This window comes from Drosophila hydei, unplaced genomic scaffold, assembly GCF_003285905.1.
Source record: "Drosophila hydei strain 15085-1641.00,03,60 unplaced genomic scaffold, DhydRS2 tig00000060-arrow-pilon, whole genome shotgun sequence".
In the NCBI taxonomy this organism is placed as follows: domain Eukaryota; kingdom Metazoa; phylum Arthropoda; class Insecta; order Diptera; family Drosophilidae; genus Drosophila; species Drosophila hydei.
This window is the reverse complement of record NW_022045656.1, coordinates 338,950-362,860: the sequence shown is the minus strand read 5'-3', so window position 1 is coordinate 362,860 and position 23,911 is coordinate 338,950. Positions and strand designations below refer to the sequence as shown.

At 34.1% G+C, this 23,911-nt stretch overlaps 2 protein-coding genes across 4 annotated transcripts; one reads left to right on the top strand and one right to left on the bottom strand.

Moving 5' to 3' along the window:
* The first annotated feature begins 481 nt into the window (after nt 1–481).
* Nucleotides 482–23,056, top strand: LOC111599722. 3 transcript variants are annotated; one of them, XM_023315465.2, is made up of 25 exons: nt 482–701; nt 1,982–2,181; nt 2,800–3,529; nt 3,589–3,681; nt 3,761–3,818; nt 6,379–6,515; nt 6,575–6,748; nt 7,479–8,582; nt 9,135–9,219; nt 9,494–10,304; nt 10,359–10,545; nt 10,619–10,730; nt 10,807–10,959; nt 11,020–11,073; nt 16,194–16,512; nt 16,568–16,699; nt 17,322–17,749; nt 17,814–18,405; nt 18,468–18,645; nt 18,722–18,915; nt 19,627–21,163; nt 21,224–21,460; nt 21,517–21,627; nt 22,327–22,641; nt 22,711–23,056. In XM_023315465.2, exons 2-24 carry the CDS (start codon nt 2,156–2,158, stop codon nt 22,639–22,641), a joined length of 7,767 nt encoding a protein of 2,588 aa, XP_023171233.2. In that variant the 5' UTR covers nt 482–701; nt 1,982–2,155; the 3' UTR covers nt 22,711–23,056. The 3 variants fall into 3 exon arrangements, with proteins under 3 accessions (XP_023171233.2, XP_023171235.2, XP_023171234.2); XM_023315466.2 differs by having other exon boundaries at nt 500–562; XM_023315467.2 differs by lacking the exon at nt 7,479–8,582 and having other exon boundaries at nt 22,711–23,055.
* On the bottom strand, nt 3,863–5,477 carry LOC111599723. Its single transcript, XM_023315468.2, has 2 exons — nt 4,077–5,477; nt 3,863–4,016 (listed from the first exon to the last, which is right to left on the bottom strand). Exons 1-2 carry the CDS (start codon nt 4,820–4,822, stop codon nt 3,962–3,964), a joined length of 801 nt encoding a protein of 266 aa, XP_023171236.1. The 5' UTR covers nt 4,823–5,477; the 3' UTR covers nt 3,863–3,961.
* Nucleotides 23,057–23,911: the final 855 nt, after the last annotated feature.

The following is a 23,911-nucleotide window of genomic DNA, read 5'->3' as shown; positions in this document are numbered from 1 at the left end:
TACTGCTTATGTTAATATGTTTACATACGAATGTATATATTAAATAAGAAATACAATATATTTTTAAGTATTGAATGATTACTATATTGCTTATATATTTTTGTACTGCTTTGATATAAAAACAATAACAGAAAGAACAAAATAAACTGGCGTTTATGTCAAATGCTAACCTGTAAATTCGCGTAATTCAACAAAATGTACTTTTTATGAACAATATGTTCGCTATTTAAAAATATATAATGTAGTTAGATGAGTTAAGTTCGAACGTTTTGATAATCTTTTTTTTAATTAATATGAACGGTTACTATTTTAAGAGCACCTATTCTATATAGGGTGCTTATATCAATCAATGTGCCCATACACAAATGCTACACTCGAAATGTAATTAAAAATGACCGTCTTTTATCGTTTCGATGTTTTATTCTTCTCGATATATCGTCGGCTCTATTAACAGCGTCCATTTTGAGTATAACATAGTATCAATTTAGCATTTATTGCGTATAGTTTGTGTGACAAAAGGAAAGACGATTTTCAGCAATTTTTTTAATCCAATAATTAAAAAGTAATGTTTTGAATATATTATGTATATAAATTTGTGAATTTATTAGAATACATATTCTAAATCCGGCTACTTCCTCAGACGTTAAAAAAGATGCGCAATGCGCTAGGTAGTGTAAAAAAGGCAACAGACGTATGCGAGTGTGAGTGTATATAAACCAGCATATGAGTAAATATATATGTGTATACATATGTATGGATGCATAGTGTGATGGCTAGTGTGATGATCCAACCAGAGGTGCGTTCGTGTCGGGCTTTTTTTATTTGTATTCGTGACAATATGCGTATATGTGTATACACAAGCAATATGAATATCTCACTTATTTATCGTATATTATTGTTTTCAAATGTATAAATACGCCTTTAATAAATTAGTTGAAATTGATTTTATTGAACGCACGGACTTAAATATATGTGTTACCAATGATAGTTAATTCTTTTGTCAACCCGGGTCATAATATTCGTCACGCCTGCACCTCTGGATTTAGCAGCCTACAGAGCAAAACAACATGGCTGCCATCGCCACTTGTTGGATGTTTGGAGCGTATTAAATGTGCATATTAAAGTTTTTCAATTTACTTAATGTGTAAAAAATTATATTTGAATATTGATGCTTATATTCTCAATATATATATATATATATATATATATATATATATATATAAATATATATATATATATATATATATATATATATATATAAACACATGAATGCTATATATTTACTTATTTATATGTGTATATATGTTATACATACTTATATACATATATATATATATATATATATACATGTTTAAAACGGAGAATGCATACTAACGCCCATAACAGATAAATGTAAAATTTGCATCCAAAAATGCAACAGAACCTTCTTTAAACGCCTTCTATGATAATTTCGACAGCTGCATTTACGGTTGAAAACATACACAATGTTACTAAAACATAGCGTATATGTGAATATTTTACCTGTGTTTGGTTTTTTTTTTAGTGTAGAATTTTTTTTTTATATATTACTTGCAGCACCTTATTCCTTTAATGATATATTTATACCTTTAGAACTCGAATTTAAAATTTGTTTTTATTGTTTTTTTTTTTTAATTTTCTTTTTTTTGTGATTCTTATACAAGTATTATTATTTCATTTGTGTTAGAGGAAAAAAACTTGAAACGTAAAGAAAATAGAACTGATAGAAAAAAAACAGTATATTTTATTATTAGATATAAAACAAATCTTAAATATCGAATCCTTTTTTGTTAATTTTCATGTTTTAGATTAAATGTTTTTAAGTTATAAATAACATTCAAATCCAAAATTTCTTTGCGTGTATATTTAAAATAGGTTACCATGTAAAAGATAATTGCATTGTTATAAATTAAATTTTTAATACCCAATAATTTTTTGCACTCGAATATTCAATGTGTTTTAGATGAGCTCAGTGCCTTTTATGATTCACAGAAACTTTTGATGTTACTGTTGGCAATTGGATGATAAACAATAAAATATTTATACGAATACGGGCTCTTTCCGTTTTAACAAGAATATATCACGATACGCTGCAATATTAGGAAATTTGAATTTGAAGGTCATTACGAGACTCTCTATGGATGACCCATCAATCAAAAAGAGGTAAGTTTAATTGTAACCAGCCTATTATTGTATTTGAAACAAGAAGAACTATTGATTGATTGATATGAAGCGCTTCATTTACAAATTCCCCACTCTGTCGTATTTATACAATACAATATAATACTTTATATAAACGAAAGCTTATTCGCATTAGAACCAAATTTTCGCATCAAATAAGTCCAGAAATTAAATTGTATCTATTTTGTGGCTAATTTAATTTGTGCTCAATTAAATAAGGTCAAACAGTGGTCATTCTGTTTGGTGAGTTGATCTCGTAGCTTTGGCAATGACACTTGCTACGGCATGATTTGTTTGATTGCGAGGGCTGGCTATGCCTATTCACCACAACTAAAAGTACCAACCTTACTACAACAACCATAAAATATCGTTTAAGTGTTCTTTTAGTTTTGCAGCAGCGTTAGTATTTGAAATATATGGTGGGGTTTATAATTGCATAGTTCTATGTGACATAAAGAGCGCTCAGACACGGCGCAATTTATCCATTGGGAAATGAAAAGATTGAAGAAAATGGACGAGTATTATATTCAAATGTGTATAAGAGTATATTTGAATCACAGTAAATTGCAAATAACAACTTTCGTAATATTCATTTTCAAGATTGATTGATTTTGGCACCGACGACCATGATTACGATGAGGTCCAAGATCTACCAGAAGAATCGAACAATCAACTGCAACAGCCAACATCGCAGTCACATAGTAGCAATATTTGTGACAACTCTGTCACAGCATCAACCACTATTGCTGGTGTTGGCGGCACAACTGAGGATTCGCCACCAGAACTTCCTCCACCAAAGCAGAAATCTGTAAAAAATTCGAAGAACAAACAGAAACAGAAATCTGCCAATAAATCCAAAATACCGCGATCTCCGTCTCTTGCGAGTAGCTTCAGCAACTTAGCAAGTAGTATTAGTGGTATTAATAACAGCAACGTTCCACCACAGACACCTCCATTACCGACCAGTTATCAACAGACGAATAAAAATAAGACGAAACTTATGAATGGTGCGGAAAACAATGGTGGTGTCGGAGCGACGTCTGTGACTGGCCTTGTGGCTCCGGATCCATCTAATATTCTTGACTGCAACAGATCCTCTAACAGTGACAGCAATCTAATGGAGAGTGGTGTCCTTACAACTGATGGCAGTTGTGGCACTAATTTGGTTATGACTCAAGATTACCCCTGTGCATCTGGCTCGCGTTCCCAGATACAATTAAATCCAATCGCTCAAGTGCAGAAGCCGCCTACTCCAAACCCAGCATCACCAAAAAATTTTCAGTATTTAACTTTAACTGTGCGAAAAGATGACAATGGCTATGGCATGAAAGTGAGTATTCAACACAAATCGGATTTCATAGGATATGTTAAAATTATTTTATTGTTTAGGTGTCCGGCGACAATCCCGTTTTTGTGGAAAGCGTAAAGCCAGGTGGAGCCGCTCAAATTGCTGGTTTAGTGGCCGGAGATATGATTTTAAAGGCTTGTAGTCGTAGAATTTTAAAGAATGTATTGATTTTTTGTACATCTTTTTAAATTTTTCTGTCATTCTTTCTTTTAGGTAAATGGACAAGAAGTGCGGCAAGAGAAGCACCCAACTGTTGTTAGCTATATCAAAGGTTTGTATATAGCTTAATTCAATTTATTTTGATTTACACAGTTAAGATCGACATTCGAGTCTCTTAGTCTTTCACTGCGATTTGACTATTTATTTTTATTGCGTGAATTTGGTTTTAATAATATTTTTTGTATGCCAATAGACTTATTTTTTAAGACTCGGTTTTTTTTTTCCTACGTCCCCTGCATCGATTGACACGCTGAAATAATGCTTACATTTATGTATTTATATTTAAAGATTAACTATGAGGACTGCTTACGTGTTGTTACGGTTTGGGCACTTGGGTTTATTATCCGACCATCCAGCAGACTCTCTGATTGCGCACTTAGGGCAGTTGCATTTTTTATCTGGAAGGTCACAGCTCTTTTGTTTTTGTTGATCACAAGGGGGAACATCTGAGGATTTTCGACAAGATTCCTCTTTATAAGGAGTACCGGGAATATTTTTGGGATCTGTGTGTTTCTTTTTTGGACAAGTTTCCTTAATACATGGGATTTCGGGTATATTTTTTGGGTCCATATGATTCTTTTTTTTGCATTTGGATTCTACATCTGGGTGTGGTGCAATAGGCTGCACTAGAGCCCTTTCGTCAATTCGCATTTTGCGTTCATTCTTTTCTTTTTCCAATGCTTTCTGCTTTTCTCTTTCTTTTTGATACTTATCATATTGTTCTCGAGCGCGACTTGCGATATCGCTTGCCACGCCAGGTATCTGATCTAAGACAGCGTGTATATACGTAGGAAGCATATTAAGTAAGTCAACCAACGTTTTAACTGTTTGATTATAAAGGTAAACACCAAGGTAGGATTTTTCTCTTTGAGGAGGCAGATGCGGTACTTGAATGTTTAGGTAATCACAAGTTTGCTTGGCATATGGACTGATCCACTTGATTGTAGACTGATAAACTTCTTGCGTTTCGTCCGATGAATCCCAAATATTATAGCGTTTTGTGACCATTATTACAGCAACTACGATTCCTGTGCGCAATGCAAGATCTAAAATCATTTTTATGGGTTGATTTAACTAAAAATTTTGTTGAAAATCAAAAAATTATTGATCTGATTAAATGTGTACTTTAAATTTTGACAGGATACATTTTCAGCCGCCTAGGCAAGTTCACGTTTGCCACAGGTTATGTCATCCTTGATCTTTGGAAGTTTCATTGGGTGATTTGGTATGTTCACCGGTGCACATACGGTAGGGTTGCTTTTAAGGTCAATATTTTGTTCTTTATTATTATGTTCAAGGAAAGGCCAAGATTCATTTTCGGTTAATCGATTGGAGATTCTTTTAGATATATTTTCGTTTAGTATGTTTTTCGTATGTTTGACAAATTCAGTCGACCAGTCGGGCATGCGATAAGAAAAGTATAAACCTCGTTTAATAGCCTCATTATATTGTCGTTGGGCAACAAAACAGTTATCAAATGTGGTGTCTAATGCTCTATTTTCAAATATGCTGTCTGAGCTATCGGCTAACTTTTTTGAACTTCGTGTTATATGCTCAGCTAATTTATATGCCACTTCCGGCTCTGCCCAAACTCCAATATGCGTGGTATAAAGCAAAACTCCTGTGAGAAATCCCAAACGTCTAAGAAATTTATATGTCATGATCGTCATGTATTTGAAGTAGTTAAATTTTAATTTTAATATGAGAAAAACATAATTTGTTACTTGATTTGAATTTGCCAGTTTCAAGATCGCCTACTTGCCGTTGAATAACTGATTGATAGTCCTATTTACGTCGTCTGTAAAGCGGTGACAGTATTTTGGAAATCTGTTAACTACACGAAATCCTTCTTTTATACAGACATTCCAAGCGTCGACAAAAGATTCACGCCATAACATCGTTTTTTCTTTGTTTGTTTCAGAACACGTTGAACAGTATTTCTGTTTTATATCATCTGCATAAGGTTTTAATTGACATTTCATATCCTCGTAGATTCCAGCTGTTATATCAGGATTATCCCAAACACCCATTTCTTTAGTTAACCAGACTGTTCCAGCAACAAGAGCCAATTTTATAATTATTATCATAATGGCTAAAAGTATGGTTGCCCAATATTTTTAATACCAAACAACAAATTTCAAATATTGAGAATATTGGTTTTCGAATAAAACCTACAATTTCTTTAAGTAAGATTTTTTGGCCTACTTGTCTATTTAAAAAAAAACTCGAGACCTTTCTTAAATGTCCTGTATATAGCGTTGCCAATGCCCTGTTACCTTTTTCAATGATGCATTTACAAAACCTTCACTACAATTCAACGGTACATATGGTTAACATATCGAATTCTACTTGTCAAGTATTTTAGGCGTTTAGTCGTGTGTTTTGTCATTCTATTAGTTTTATTAAATATTACAGAATTTGTCTATATTTGAATTATTGATTTGGTTTGTATCTCATGTTATTGGTTATCCCAAAAATCCAGTTTTTGGTTATATATGTTGATCAGGTAACTAATTCAAATTTTAAAAAACTCCATTATCAACATAAAACGTTTCAAAAAATTATATTTTGATCTAATTTGCCATCCTAACATCAAATGTTTGATTTTCAAGCTTCTACAATTGTTGAACTGGCTGTAAAACGCAGCCAAAAGTCGTCTAGGCCCAGCTCTGTGGGTGTTGTTCCAACTACACCAGTACTATCAGGACGGGATCGAACTGCTTCAATTACTGGCCCTCAGCCTGTTGACGTAAGTAGCTGGTTGAATATTAACCATATAAAATACAAATATTTGTGTTATAATTACAGAGCATAAAACGACGGGAAATGGAGTCATATAAAATTCAAACTTTGCAAAAGATGTTAGAACAGGAAAAACTAAATTTGGAGCGTCTTAAAGGTGATACAAATAATGCCAGTTATAAACTATCGGAAGCAAATATTCGAAAGCTGCGCGAACAATTGCGGCAAGTAGGAGCTGAGGTGAGTAAACAAGAATTAGAAAATTCAATTTTTATATATTGTACTTGTTCGTATTAGTGTACATATATGCATAATTATTCATATACGCATTATCTATATATTATATAGTAACGTATATTTTGGATGTCGATCGTCGCATGTATAAAATATTTTTATAGTGATATTAATAACAAATGTGTCTTACGTTAGATACAGTGTTTAAATAATGCATAATATCCTATATAATGTAATTATATCCTAAAGTTATCCGTTTATACAGTTAATTATAAACAGGTTTTATCGTTAACGGATATAAAAACACTAAATTTATATGTATACTACACTATAGTGCACATCATACCTTAATCAAAGTTAATTTAACGGTCGGCATATATTATTGTTTATTTTTATATATATCTCAAATCTTAAAATCTTAAATTTATGTCGTAAAAGCTGTTACAATATACTGAATTTTTTACATAGTTAGGTCTTAAAATATTGCTTTATTTGCGCAATAAATCCGACTATTTTTATGCGAAAAAAATCATAAAACTAAAAATAACACTGATAACATTGAAAAATATGTTTGTCATATAATATGAATTGATCAAATTATATACATATTCACTGGCACGGCTTTATGTATATGTGTACATTTATATAAACATGCATTCATATGTATTTGCATACGAACTATTTATTAAAATGTTTACAATATTTAACGTGATCATCTTAAAATCATTAACTTCAGGATACGCCAACAATTAAGTGTCAAGCCGCAGCAGGCGAGAAAAATACTGATTTACTAATGCACAATGCAATTCAATATTTGTCTGTCGCCACTCCTCATCACAATCAGCAACACCATCTTCACAACAACAATCATCACCAGCAACAGGTTAGCACACAACAGTCGCAACACACTTCACCCGCATTCCTATCGCTACTGCCTCGTTCACTTTCGTCCCTTTCGTTGGGCACGCGAAAGAATAAAATTGACAAAGATCTGCTAACCTCGACACTAAACAATACAACGGACGTATTACCCCAGCCACGAGTTCAAGATGCTTTTAATCCAATGTCACAGTCACTTTATCATCAAATCAATGCAAATATGCCAAGTCCTCAACATAATACTCAGCGAAGTTTGCAGCAACAATTTGTTTATCAGCAACAGCAACGATTTAAAGAAACTTTGAAATCAACTTCGGGATCAAAAGCTAAAAATGTTTTTACAATGTCTAAGAGTTTGATTGAGGAAGACATACCACCGCCTCTACCGCAAAGAAATCCAACAAGGCAACTTATGTTGGATTCGTGTCATCCAAATACTATCCACCAGTTTTCTCCGATTTCTGATTTGGATCGGGCTGGCAGTCCACAACGCAGTTCACCGAAGTTGAAGTCAAATAATAACGATGGCACTGGTCTTGTTTTTAATAACAATAACAATAGTACCAAGGGAAAGCGATCTAAAATTAAGGCTAAAGCTTTATCGGATCCAAAAATGACAACGCAAATGTTTTTACAAATGGAAACTACTAGTAGGTCGATGGCAACAGAAGATGTGGGTAATAGTGAAAATATTGAAGTAGACTCTTGTCCGCCTCCACTGCCTCCACGGCAGCCGGGAATGCTGTCGGAAGAGATAAGTCGTGGCAGCTGTCAGAACCTTAATAGTGGACGTGCACAACCAAATTCTCTAAGTACTGGTTACAATTACCCACTAGTTGCCACATGCACTGCAGTTCAAAGCGACAATATAAAGGCTGCTTTTCCACTTTCACAACGTCCGAACATTGTTAAGAAATTGCAACAAAACCAGCAGCATCCCCTCGGCGGTGTGTCAACTGCAGTAAGTAATTGGAGATCTCTCTGTCCATAAGTATAATTACTATCTCTCTTTATTGTTATGGCATATTATTCTTTCTCACAACTTGCATATCTATATTTTTGCCCTTGATCAGAATTTTTCTGACTACTATTATTGCTTTGGTAATTGACTGCACATGATCACTTTCTCACGCATACATTGCTTAGAATTTGTGTCTGCTTTTACATTTTTAAATATCATAACTGCCCTTTCTAACAAGAACTGTAACATAATAACAAACATTTTTTTCGCCTAAAAACTCTTAATAAAAATAAGGACAAATGTAAAAGCTTGCGCGTATCTATACATAAATATGTATACATATAAATATATTATTTCATAATCTTGTTGAATCTTTTATAAATATATATATATTCAATATAAGTTTAATTGGTGTTGTGTAATATTTATATTTATATGTATGTATATAATCAAATATAGTTATTGTAGATAAAAAGCACACAGTTTTTCTTTTTGAATTGTATTTTTTTTAAATTGTGATTTAAAGCTAATTTCTACTATCTATATCTATAGGCCTTAGGTCAAACACCACCACTTAATCAAATGAAACATCGGCGCGTTGGATCTTCACCGGATAATATACATCCAAGACACCCAGGTAACGCTTTATTGTTAATCGGATTAATTTTTTATTTAATATTTAGAAGTAGTTTATGTTCTCCATTATATTTAAATACCATTGTTTTGCCCTGAAAGCTTCAAGATAAACGTGAAATTGTCGCCTTAGGTTTTCAATATGGTATTTCAGTGAGGGAACCAAAAAAAGGGTAAACCTATTGAATTCACTAGTCGGAAAATTACAATTGATAAATTGTTTGGAATTGATTAATATTGCATACTTATTCCATATATTTGTTTTTAAATTACTACAGATCGATTAGTAAAAACCATTTCTGGCTCTTGGGAAATTGTGGAAAAAGATACGGAGATAACACCACCAGGTACTCCACCACCACCGTACTTAACCAGCGCGCACATGTCCGTACCTGAAGATCCCAATGAAAACTGTAGTGTCGGAGCGGGAATATGTATAGAATCGCATCACTTTACTCCTATGGCAGGCGCAATTTCACCTTCGCAGCAGGCTCTTCATTCCAGCCGTATACACGCAGCGCAATCCACTGACACTCAAAAGAAAATTATTTCAATGGAAGACGAAAATTCCTCCGATCAGGAAGAACCATTTATTGATGAGAATGGACCATTTAACAACTTAACACGTTTACTTGAGTCCGAAAATGTTGTTTTTCTAGCTGTCTTCCTTAACTATGTTTTATCAAACTCAGAGCCAGCGCCACTTCTCTTTTACCTAATAACTGAACTTTACAAGGAGGGTACTTCCAAAGATATGCGGAAGTGGGCCTATGAAATACATTCAACATTTCTTGTACCGCGTGCTCCGCTTTCTTGGTATAGGCAAGACGAATCCTTAGCGAGAGAAGTGGACAATGTGTTACAGTTAGAATTTGACAAAGTGGAAATATTGAGTACTGTGTTTTTACGCAGTCGCAAACGCGCTAAGGACCTAATCAGCGAACAGTTGCGAGAATTTCAGCAAAAGCGTACTGCTGGACTGGGGACCATATATGGACCTACCGATGACAAGCTCGCTGAAGCAAAGGGTGACAAACAGAAAGAACAAATTATTGATAAATATCTTATGCCTAACCTGCAAATTTTAATGTAAGTGTATGATATTATTGTGCTTAATGCAATGTTTAATTGATTGTTTTATAGTGAGGAATTTGAAAAGGAATTACCTCAAGAAGATGCACGAAAACTAGCCTTGTGCTCTGCTCTTTCCACAGTTATACATCGCATATTTACAACGCGTTCGCATCCAAACACTATAGTGGACCGCGTTCATCATTTTGTTAGTCGTGAGAAAAGTTTTAAATCACGAATAATGGGTAAAAATCGAAAGGTTTGTTAATTAAAATTTGTAAAACCATGCTTTAAAAAAATTTTTCACAAATATATTCATGTATTTTGATTAGATGATAGCACGGGGTCACCCATTAGTATTACGACAATACTACGAAGTGACACATTGTAATCATTGCCAAACGATTATATGGGGTGTCAGTCCACAAGGTTATCATTGCACAGGTATAGTTAACAGCTTTTAATTTTCGTAAGAGCCGAGTTTAATCTGGTATCCGTCATTTATATAATTTATATGTAGATTGTAAATTGAATATTCACCGTCAATGCTCGAAGGTTTTAGAAGAAAGCTGTCCGGGGCCTCTTCCTCAAGCAAAACGACACCCGCATAACGATAATAAAATTAGTAAATTTATGGGCAAAATAAGACCTCGGACGAGCGATTTTATAGCAAGTGAGTTTAAAATATGCTACAAATTATAATACATGACTTTTGCATATTTAATTATTTCAGATGAAAAGCGCGCTCGGCAGGATGACACAGACATGGATGTAGACGCAAACAACGGTAAGAGTTTGTTTACACAATATATATTACATGTATTTTGCTCAGACTTCTACATTTGTTATCGATATATCCAATAATAGCATTATTTAATGGTATACTCAATAATGTATACATCAGAGCGCAAGCTATACATTACATTCCAAGTTCCCTGTAGACAGGTGCAGTTCAGTTTAAATTATATCAATTAATTACGTCTTTGGTGCTATAGTCACAAAATTTATCCCTTAGTTTCATGTATATTTTGTACACTTTTAATTTATTATTTATGTAAATCAGAGTATTATGGATTTTTGCAAATGTATGTAACAGGCAGAAGGTGGCGTGGCAGATCCCATTGAGTATATATATTCTTGATCAGAACGGCAAGCCGAGTCGTTTGAGCCCTGTCCGTCTGTCCGAATTTACGAACGCATCGATCTCATCATATATAAGAGCTAGAGACTTGACTTTTTTGGAGGTTCGTGTATAGCACGCACTTAACAAGTCTGTTTCAAATATTCGATAACTATTTCCGCTTTATTGTTATTGATTAAAAACATGATTGTAATGCAGTTATTCAATTATATCTCGTACGGCTTAAGATCTAGAACCTCAAAATTTTTGTATTAAGGTTTATGTATGCATTCCATAATTTTGGGTTTTTTTGGATTTGAAATACCGTTAAGTTAAGGAGTTTGCATTTCTACTAGTCCAATAGAGAATATGTAGATCATATGCTGAAAATTTAAATTTTAAATCCATTAAAAAAAATAGAAGTTATTGAACAAAACGTTTGGCCAATTTGCAAATCACGTGCGCGCCAAACGCGCAGGTTTTTTTATACATGTGCACAAATGCATTCAAATGCGTGTATTTTCTATTCGAAGAATCGAAATTGCGATTGAATTGTACTTGCATTCCAGCTGCTACTTAAGTTGATATTTGCAACTTTTTGTGTAAGCAGTGATGTGATGTGCGTTGCGTAGAAAACGTTGGCTGGAACTTCTTTGTCGTAATGTCGGTTTTTATGTGGTTTTTCTTAATACTCGATACAAACTATATAAAATATTAAAAAAAAAAAAAACAAAATAGATAGGACTGGGATCATGGTATCTCCTAGTCGGGCATCCCGACTAGAACATTCTTACTTGTTTTAATTTTAATACCTCTCTCAAAATAAACCAAATTCTCTTAGATGAGGTTTCAATTTTAGTTAATATGTATGAGTTTTAATTTTTACAAATTTCAATTAAATACGTAAGTTAAAGAGAAATTTTTATCATATGAGAAAATGAATTTAAATCCAATAAGTAACAGATGGTTTTTAACATAATGTTGACCAATTGGCAAAATCAACATTTTCTTTATACATGTGAATGTTCGTTTATTCTTTTCTATTCAAAGAATTGCAGTTTCGATTAAATTCTGTTTGAATTGTGAGCTGCTACTCTAGCTTCGGATTAGCCACTTATCATACAATCAGTAAAGTGGTGCTGATTTCTTTACGCAAAAAGCGAGTAATCAAGGAATGATATGGCGGTTAAAAAATATTTTTTTCTGTGCTATTTATTGTTTTAAGATTCTAATTCTATTTATAAGGGGAAAAAAGGTTTATACCCTGAAAATACCATTGAAAATGGGAAATCAGAGTATGTATGTTTTAAATCACCTATAACTATTCCCGTTTGTCTGCTATTGTATGTAGCTTGATTTACGTTTTATACAATTTTGCTTTGTTACTCGTTTTTTTTTTTTAATTTCTACATTTTTATGCTGAATCATATATGTAGTCTCCATGTTGTGCGTGTTTTGTGTATATATGCGTAGAAACAAGGTATGCAGTATTTGTAAAAGCATAGATCTCGACTTGAGCTTTATTGCTTGCTAATCATTTATTTTACAGATTTTTCGATCTATAGTCGTTCAGTAAAAGATTTTGATTAAGGGCCATTTTTCTCATTCGCTTAGCCGACTTGAAGCTCAACAATTGTCTCTCATTTGATAGTATTAAAATTTCTTTCTATACGTCTACTGAAGGCGTGGAAAATTATATTTAAAGATAAATCACTAATGAGATCTTTTATTTAAGTTAAGTTAAGAGTATGTGATCCGGAAAAACAACGAAATATTATCTTTATAATCAATATATGTTTATATGTTTTTGGACTATGGAAAAGTTTTGTGTACTCGTTTACCGTCAGTAATACTGTCAATTGTTTATTTTGATTTTTTTTTTAATTTTATTGTATACGCATTTACATGTGCACCATAATTTTATATATATTGTGTGGTCAAGCCGAACAAAATTAACTTAAAGATACCCTGTGGCCAAGAAAATATTATATGAAGTCCATTATTATAGCATATATAACGATGTTTATATTAACTTTTATTTTTGTATTATTGAGATACAGAAAGAGGTAATCTGGTCAAAAACTAATTAAACCTGTAGTTACATTACATTACATACATGAAGTCAAAAATATATAACGGATACATGCTCCCATTAGGTTCGTGGCGAAACAGATAAAACTGTATCCTCTACAGTTTTAGAGATAACCTTCCAAAATTTGTGAGCTACTATCGACAGATCGACGAAACAATAAGGGTGTTATGTATAAAATTTGAGCACTATAGGTGCTATAAACAAGAAATTGGGAATATATAATCAAAGGGTTAAGCAAAGTTTTTATTTTGTAAAGTCTTAGAGCTAGAAGCTTGAAAAGTCGATATTTGAGTTAGTGTTGACGTCCGCAATGAGGTCGTTGCATATAAAAATACACTGTAATTTCTATTACGTTACTTTATACTGAATATTTAATGAACAATATACTTTTGAGCTTATTTATATTTAATTGATTTTTCAAAAATCATACATAAGCCTTTTTCGGGTGTGGCAAATCGAAAAAAAACTATATCTTCTAACGTTTTGACCGTGAACGCTAGTATCGTAAAGACCACGGCCGTTTGTGAATGCATCTTTGCGGAGGACAGAAGGTATATTAAAGTTGTGCTTTTCCAACAAGAGTAGTCTTATTTTTTGACATTTATTCATTCGTTCTCCGTTTATTTACTCAATAAACAGTTCATTTGCCAAGCTTTATAAATAGATTTATGAGAGCGGCTGCTGTCTACGTAGGTACTAGAGGGAATAATTTCAAAATTCATTTACGCGCAAGATTGTGTTATATGTACATCCTCGATACAAAAATAAATTCGTAAATATATATTCATACTTACCTGTTTTTACGTGTACATTATATGTTGCCCATTTGCAAAGTATAATCTACAATCTCTTGTGTGTAATAAATACATATATACGATAAGTATGATGAATTAATAGAAAATATTTTTGTAGTGATAATTAAGCTATTGATTAGCTTATACAATTAAGTAAGTCTATTGACTACTACGTATACACAGTAGGGAGCAAAAGTGTTTCCACAGTTGACACTTTAAACTTTGTGAGTCGATAATTTCTAAACGAATGAAGCAAATCTAAAAAACTTTTCCAATAATATGTATTTAATTCTTAACAAATTGCCGTATATAAAAAAACAAAACTTAATCAGTAAAATATTCAAACAAAGAAAACTAAAACAAAACGCATGTGTAAAATTTTGCACCTTCAGTGAAAAAATTAAATATGATTTGTCCACAGGCCCTTATTAGCTATTACATTTTTTATTTAGTTTGGCATACTCTCGACCACCTTCTCTATGGTTTCCTTTGGAACTCGGTTCCACTTCAGTTCTACACGCTTCCAAAGATCGTCTAGGTTGGATGGCATTGATTGATATTGCCCGAGCCGTCGCTTCACGATTGACCACAGGTTCTCAATCGGATTGAGTTCGGGACATTGAGCTGGCCACTCCATCAGCATAAAATCTTGGTTTTGTAACCATTCGCGGACAATTTTGGCAGTGTGCTTCGGATCCCCATCTTGTTGAAAAAATATTTCCTTTACGGGGTATGCACACTTGTCCAGAAAATTGGGTAGACAGGTTTTCAAAATATTGAGATAGTCTTCTTTTAACATTATACCATCAATTTTATGCAATGGTCCAATGTGCCACCAAGTAAAGCATCCCCAAACTTTGACATTGCCTCCTCCATGCTAAACGGTTTGCTTCACATGGTGTTTTTGAAGCTTTTCCCCGGACCTGTGCCAATAGTATTGCTTGCCATTTGATTGGAAACGATTGAACTTGGATTCATCCGACGAGGTAACACGTTTTCAATCATCTACAGTCCAGTTCTTGTGTTCCCGGGCGAATTTCAATCGAGCTTTGACATTCTTCTCGGATAGAGCTGGTTTATTTTTTTTCACACTTGCCACATATCCAATCTTAGCTAGTGCTCTTCTAACCACCCGCCGACTCACGTCTTTTCCTATGTCCATAGATGCCTTCTTCGGTGTTAGGAACTTATCAGTTCCCATTAGTCTGGCGTCAGAGTCCTTTAAGAGTCGTTTGCGGCCTTTAATAGTGTTTTTGGATGCACCATTGCGTCTTTTTTGGACTTCGGACACCGCTGAATGAAAAATATTAAGCTGATCTGAAGTACTACGAGTCGAACAGCCATTTTCAGTTAGGCTAATAATACTATTTTCGACATCTGACTAATTGCTAAAATTAACAAATCTACTTCAAATAATAAGAAACACCTGGATTTCTGGATCTGGATCATAGAATGCATAAATAAAACATATAAGGGTAAAACTGCATGTCTATTGCCGATAAGAGAATTAAGAAATCAAACCAAAGTATGAATATCGGAAGGTGCAAAATTGTACACATGCGTTGTGTTTCAGTTTTCTTTGTTTGAATATTTTACTGAATAAGTTTTATTTTTGTTATATACGGCAATTTGTTAAGAATTAAATACATATTATTGGAAAAAAAGTTTCTTTGATTTGCTTCATTCGTTTGGAAATTATTAACTCACAAAGTTGAAAGTGTCAACTATGGAAACTGTATATGAGAGTGTGTGGCGAAAATTGTGGATTTGTATATTTTTGTATTGTAATTTTCGCAATATTATTTCGATACTAATTGTAAGAATATTCTTTTATTATTTATTGCATAGATTGCATCTTACTGTGCTAATCCGCTAAATATTTTGTAATAATTTATTTTTAGATCGCGTTCACTCAACATCAATAGTACGTCAACCATCAGACCGCAGGCTTGATGGTAACGTATCCTTGCGATCGAATGGGAATACATCTATTAGCACATCCGTGCTTAATAGTAGCGATTTGCAGAATTCATTTCACGCTGCTGGCAATGCCAACGAAAGTGCAACAAGTAGTGGCGGCTTTATAGGTATCTCAGAACTTACTACATGTTCGGGATCCACGACTTTATCTAGCTGCTTAGCTGGCGGGGTCGGTATGACTTCTCTAAATGATTTGAATACAACAGATTCGGCAGATAGTAAAGATATGCGGAGGGAAAAGTATGTTTTCGTGCCACATAAACATAACAAAATTATTAAAAATCATTCTTTGCAGTTATTACCAACAACAGAAAAGTGCACAAGTATCAGTAAACCGTTCAGAATCTTACAAGGAACGATTATCGAATAAACGCATACGTAATAGCCGCCGCAAAACTTCGGATCCAAGTTTATCATCGCGTACGAAGTAAGGGAATTTAAATAAATCAACTCATGCCTTATACAAGGGTGCATATTTCTTCAATTACTTAACAATAAATTTAAAGGAAAAAATTATTTAAAATTAGTCCGTATAATGGGTATGTTATGACAGGACGTCATGGCTGACGGCATAATATTGGTCATGTCTAAATAATATCCGTTTACTTCCGTTTCTGTATTAAACTGTCTCTTTTCCTGTCCGGTTAAGGGCTTTGATATTATCTTACCGACAATCCTTAACTCAAAATCATCATTACGAGTTACACTTATTGATTGGCTGCACCTCTTTCATTTATATATGTATGTTTAGTGGCAGTATTCCAGTTCATTTCAATTAGAACGCAGCTGTAGCGACGCAAACACTGCGCAGTACGGTTTATAAATTTGCAAAACTAAATGAAATTTCTATGAAGTCTAATAATAAATAGAAAATAATGCAAGGCAAAGTTCGGTATGCTCGCAGTAAGAGTGTTAGGGAGATGGTTGGTCTTAATTATGACAAGTAAGTGCGATTAAGTTACGGATTTCAGAGCAAATTCAATGGGCTATAAAATTGTATTCTGTTTCAAACATAATTAACAACGTATGTAAAATTCTGGAATTCACAGTGATGATCAAGCAGACCTGGGCCTGTCAACTGCAAACTATACAGGAAGCTCAAGTTCTAGTCTGTCATCCGGAGGTGGCTTTGATAGTCCAAGTACATCAATGGAACAGGTTGCGAGTGGTGTTGCTGTATTAGGCGCTGGGACAAACGTAATATCAAGTGTTGCTAATTCTCATCAGCATCCACATAAACTTGTGCAGCAACAATCAAATCAACACAGTCAGCAAGATTCTTTTCAAGGCAGCATAGGAAGTAGTAGTAGTGTCAGTAACACTAACTTTTGGAATGTCGGACAACCTCTGCAACGTCAATGGAATTTTGAAAGCGATGATGAAGATTTAAATGAAGCCGACTGGAGCTCGATAGTTGCAGTCGAGATGCTTGCAGCGCTAACGGATGCTGAAAAAAAACGGCAGGAAATTATAAATGGTAAATTTAAATAAGGCTAATATTGTTAATGCGATTTATTTGACTATTGGTTTGTGTTACACAGAAATTTATCAAACGGAACGTAATCATGTACGCACTCTCAGACTGTTGGATCGTTTGTTTTTTTTGCCCCTTTTCGACAGTGGTTTGCTTTCTCATGATCATTTACTGCTATTATTTCCACCCGCACTGCTCTCCTTACGTGATATTCATGGTGCATTCGAACAAAAGCTTAAACAACGACGCGTTGAACATAATCACGTTGTAAAACATATTGGTGATTTGCTCTCGGATATGTTTGACGGTCAATCTGGTGAAGTTCTGTGTGACCACGCTGCTCAGTTTTGCGCTCGTCAGCAAATTGCACTTGAAGCATTGAAAGAGAAGCGAAATAAGGACGAGCAGTTGCAAAAATTGTTAAAAAAATCTGAGTCACATAAGGCTTGTCGTCGACTAGAGCTTAAGGACCTATTGCCCACGGTATTACAACGACTGACCAAATATCCTCTACTCTTTGAGAATCTTTATAAGGTCACTATTCGAGTACTACCAGAAAACACTACAGAAGCAGATGCTATACAACGTGCGGTGGAGTCATCAAAGAATATTCTTGTCGAAGTGAATAAAGCTGTCAAGACAGCTGAAGATGCTCACAAGTAAGTAAATTGAAAGCCTTAGTAAATTAAATACTATGTTTCGATAAACACTTTATTTTAAGGCTACAAAACATTCAACGCAAGTTAGACAAATCATCGTATGACAAAGACGAGTTTAAGAAATTAGATTTAACACAACATCGTCTTGTCCACGACGGAAATTTAACAATGAAAAAGAATCCTAGTATACAGCTTCATGGATTACTTTTTGAAAATATGATAGTGTTGCTTACAAAGCAGGTAAGGCACATACATTAATGAATTTTTTCTTGTCGCTACTCTGGTTTGTTAAACATTCGGCTTTGATTTCTTGCAGGACGATAAGTATTTACTAAAGAATCTTCATACACCACTAGCAGTCAGCAACAAGCCTGTGAGCCCTATTATGAATATTGACTCGGAGACTTTAGTGCGTCAGGAAGCCGCAGACAAGAATTCGTTTTTTTTAATAAAGACAAAGACATCACAAATGTTAGAGCTTCGTGCTCCTAGCAGCTCTGAGTGTAAAACGTAAGTTTGTTAAAATAAGTACAACTCTCAATTTAAATGGCTTAAGGTATATTTATAATAGAGTTATTTATGCACTGAAACAAGTAATTATATTTTAAAATGATGTTTTAACCTCATTCAGAAAGTAAAATGATTATATTTGTTTTGAACATCATCTGTTTTGATATCCGTCTGTCGTCTGTATGAACGCAATCCTTTTCGCCACTATTGAAGCTAGAGACTTGAAATGTTGAATTTATACTCGTGAATTTATACTCTTCTGATATAGTATTGAGATTTCTCCGATACGCAAGGTAAGGGCGTGGATAATCGGTAAATGGTATAGAGATTTGGATTTGGAACATTTACTCGTGAGCACTACCCGCATCTAAAAATATATAGATTACTCACCTGTGAGTAGTATTGGGAGTAAAATCTTCTAAAGTTGTAAAGATAGAAAATTAAAAATTCGATATATTTTATAATTTTACAATTATAAAATGAAAAACTAAATTACAGTTCACCTCTAATTAATCTACTAAAAGCCTCTTATGGACGTGGCATATCGGAAGAAACATATCTTCAAAAGTTTTGGAGACCAGAAGGGCATATCCATAACTTATTCATTTTAACTTAAAAAATTTGAATTTGAATTTTGAATATAACTAAAATCATACAATACATATACAAGTCAAAACTTATTAATAAATAAAATATAATATATTAATTCAGGTGGTTTAAACATATATCTGATGCCGCTGCACATCAATATAAACCCCGAGCTAAAAATGCTAACAGTCAAGAAACATCTTGCGATGATCCTGTTAACCCCCCACAACAGATACACACCAGGGAGTCAATGGACCAAACGCCCGACCGTTCACAACCAACAAACGCAACGGCAATTTCTTCTACTACGCCTCTGGCACCCCTGCTCCCCGTTACTACTATAACACCAGCGCCCACTGCAAGTAATAACTATGACAGCAGTGTTCAATTAAGTAATTGTCGCCGCGATAGTATACCTACCGAGAGTGAAGGCTACTACAATATTATGGCTAAGCGTCGTCTCAGCCAAAATGAGACAACCACTCCAATAAATCGAACCATGTCCACTCGTAGTTGCGGAGAGGCTAACAATAACTATCCTACGAATAGTCCAGACATTACTGGCGTAAATTTACGTCACACTCAATCAGCACGTGAGACCAATAGTGAGGACCGCGGAATGATCTATGGCTTAGTAGGGGGACCGTCCAAGCGAGACAGTGCGAGCATTGTCTGCTCGAATAATTCTAATAATACACGCACATTACTCATGCAATCACCCCTGGTTGAACCAACAGCAATTCAAATAAGCATAAGTCCTGCTCTCACCGCCGAACCGGTGTTGACGCCAGGTGAGAGATTACGTCGACTAGATGCTTCCATTCGAGAGGGGCTACTAGAAAAGCAGAGAATTATTTGTGATATTTTTCGATTGCCAGTTGAACACTTTAATGAAATTGTTGATATTGCTATGATGCCAGAAGCACCCAAAGACAGCGCTGATATTGCGCTAGCTGCTTACGATCAAGTCCAGATGTTAACCAGAATTTTAAATGACTACATGCATGTGTCACCCGAAATGGAAATATCAGCTGTATCGACAGCTGTATGTGACCATTGCCATGAAAGAGAAAAAAATGTTGCAAAAGTATCACCTCCACCGTTACCTAAATCAAAAAAACAAAATGCTCAACAGCAAACACCGCAGTTAAATAGAACAGCAAAACACAAAACTCGTGTTGAAGAAGAGATTGCTATACATGAAGATGACGATGGATATTGCGAAATTGACGAATTACGTTTGCCTGCAATTATCGCAAAATCACCAGATTTGTCAACCCCGTTAGCTCCATTTAATTTTGTATCAGCCACGGAAGTTAACTTGACTTTACCTTCATCAAGCAACAGTAATTCTGATCTACCCCAACGACAAAGCAACATTACATTAGATGAGTCTTCTGAAGAATCTACTGATACGCAACATTCAGTACATAAGTCAGAAACAGTACCAATACTTAAGCCTCAAAAATTAATGGCTGAAACTGAAATCGAAAAAATAGTTATAACTGAACATAGGGACACAAATCCCAAAGAAAAAACCAAAATATCACATCAGTCGAAACAACAGACTGAAGAGTCAGATGCCGTTAATACGCTGCAAAGCTTAGAATCTGGAGACAAAAGTGACAACGTTGAAATAAATGACGTGTACGATAATTTGGTCAGTTTCATATAAATAAAAAAAGGTCAATATTTATATATTTTGTTACCATCTTTATAGGCTGCATCTAATAAGGCTCAAACAAGAGAAGCAATAATTAAGAACTCGTCAACAATAGCTGAGCCAATGTGTCCTAATGAAAAAGAAAAAGGAGGAAGCTTATCGTCCGCCATTGCAGTAGGAAACTTATGTAGACTAAACCGCATTCAGCACGCTAATTCTTTAGAGCCAAGCGTTCCGTGTCATTCTCTCAGCAGCATCGTAAATGTATTGAATGAGCAAATTTCTTTACTATTGGTAAGAACAACTTCTAATCCTGTATGTTTTCAAATAGCACTTCATTCTTTTTTTAGCCTAAAATAAATGAACGTGATATTGAACGCGAGCGTTTGCGTAAAGAAAATCAACACTTACGAGAACTTTTAAGTGCTATGCATGAACGTCAGCGAGTTGATGTAGTAAAGGTAATGTAATTTCCGATATTTTACATGTTTATATTGTGTATAAAAAATGCATATATTTTACTTTGTTTTAGTCTTTTACGAAGTGACACAGTTTGTACAATGCCTGTCTTGTTTACCGTTTGTCTGTCCGTCCACATGAACGCAAACCATTTTGGCGTTTCAAATCGGATATAGTTATAAAGAGTCTTTTAAAAGTTTTGCTATTGATGCTGGAATATATACTTGTGTAGACAAACCGCATTTCAAAATATATAGACGTAGCAAGCCTAAAAGTTATATCTTAACCTTTTAGAGCAATAAACTTTTATATTCGATTTTGAATAACTATTGACTATATCCTTTATCGATTCACCAAAAACATGTGGCATGATATAGTAGAAATCCCCAACAATGTCTACATTTTTTGGTACCTTAGTCGCAATTGTATAGTTACTTTACTGTAGACTTCTAAGAATTGGCCGAAAATTATAATTAATTTTTTCGTGGCAAAATCAGTATATTCTTCATATTTACAAATTGCAGCCCAACATTTAACAGCTAAATTATATTGATCTACCAAAAGGGATATATATATATAAAGAAATCTTCCAAAGTCGTTGGCATCTTTTAGCCCATGAATAAGTATTGTGCAGTCGGTAACGTTCGATTGTAACATTTTTACTTGTTTTTGTTTTACATTATATATTTTTTTTACTTTAGGAAACTCCAACCGATATCCTGACCATCCTGCAAGCCGCTGACGCAGAGTTTGAAGATGATATTGACACAATATCTAACACATCCCTAACACCGACACCAACACCGTTACCATCCGCTTCGACCGATGACAACATGGAATCACAAGATCTTTCCACACTTAGAGTTTCAGATATTCTAGAGCCTGTAAGCATTACACAAAATGATAGCTGTGATCTACAATCGCCAAGCAATTCCATCGAGCAACTAGAAAGTCCGTTACATACAGCTAAAACTCCAACTGAGCAGCAAAATGAAGATAAAAACGAATATAACTAAGTAAATAGGACTTAATTATTTATAATTGGAAATATGAAATATTTATTATTATATTTTATGTCTTTTTAGCGTTATAGTACATCACGTTATCTGCCGTTGAGCATTCCGCATTCCGCATCCTTTTTTACAGAGATGATGCGATGGAGTTACGTTAATATAATTGTTTCTTCATACTCATAATTCATACTACTAATGCGTTGGTGTTCTTGAATGCATGCTAAACCCACAAATCTAAAGGTTCATATCTAATTGTTGCGCAACACAAATGTCCAATTGAATTGGCAGTGATTGTGTTAATATAACCTTATTAAAACATTTAACTACTTATAGCTATTTTTGCCTTACTAAGATGTAACCTATAGTGGCTTGAGGGTGAAATAAGTTTTATTTAAAATACATATGTAAATTCCACTTAGTGACATTAAATAATTTAATACAACTTAGTCTTAGTCATTATGCGATACACATTTATTGTATATGAAATATTACGTATTTAATTGATGTCAAACAAATGATTACGGCTACATGTACATTGCACAATGTACAATACATTTATGTACGTATTGTATCAAATGAAATTAATAAAATATGAATACCAATCTCCGGCTTATCGAAGATTAATACCATTGCAACTATGTAACCTGTTACTGGCATTATACGCGGTAAGCAGGGCTAAGCGGTCTTCGTATCAAATTGAAAATTGACAAATTATTGACTATTTCGAGTTTATGAGAAATTAGCTATATACTAACATCAAAATTTTTTATATAGCAAATCTGTTGATCAAACATACATACTCACATATATATAAATTATATTAAAAATGGGAAAACATTCGCTTTAGCTATTGTAAGTAACGAATATTAAAAAACAGCGGGAATTTATTTGTCTTGCAGCATTTTACGATTATATTTCCAGTATATATTATATACATATGTAGCATTCACGAAGTGAAATGATTGCATTGGTTTTGTGCAATTATGAATGTAAACCATTGCGTCGGTTTTGAAACAATAGACTTGAACGATCCAGGGGCGTGGCTAATTAGTATTCATAAACGGTCTGTATGTACAATCGGAACAAAGAATGCCAATTACTTTCTTTTTGTGAAGTTTGCAGGCTGCATGCAATTTTCTAGCTCATTTAAAGTTTGCGGGACCTAACTTTGTCGATGTGTCGAACTTGATTAGCTGCAGTTAAGCATATGTATATGTCGTGTCGTCGCCTGTTCGAGTATTTGGAACAGCAACGGTGGCGTTGCTGTGTTGTA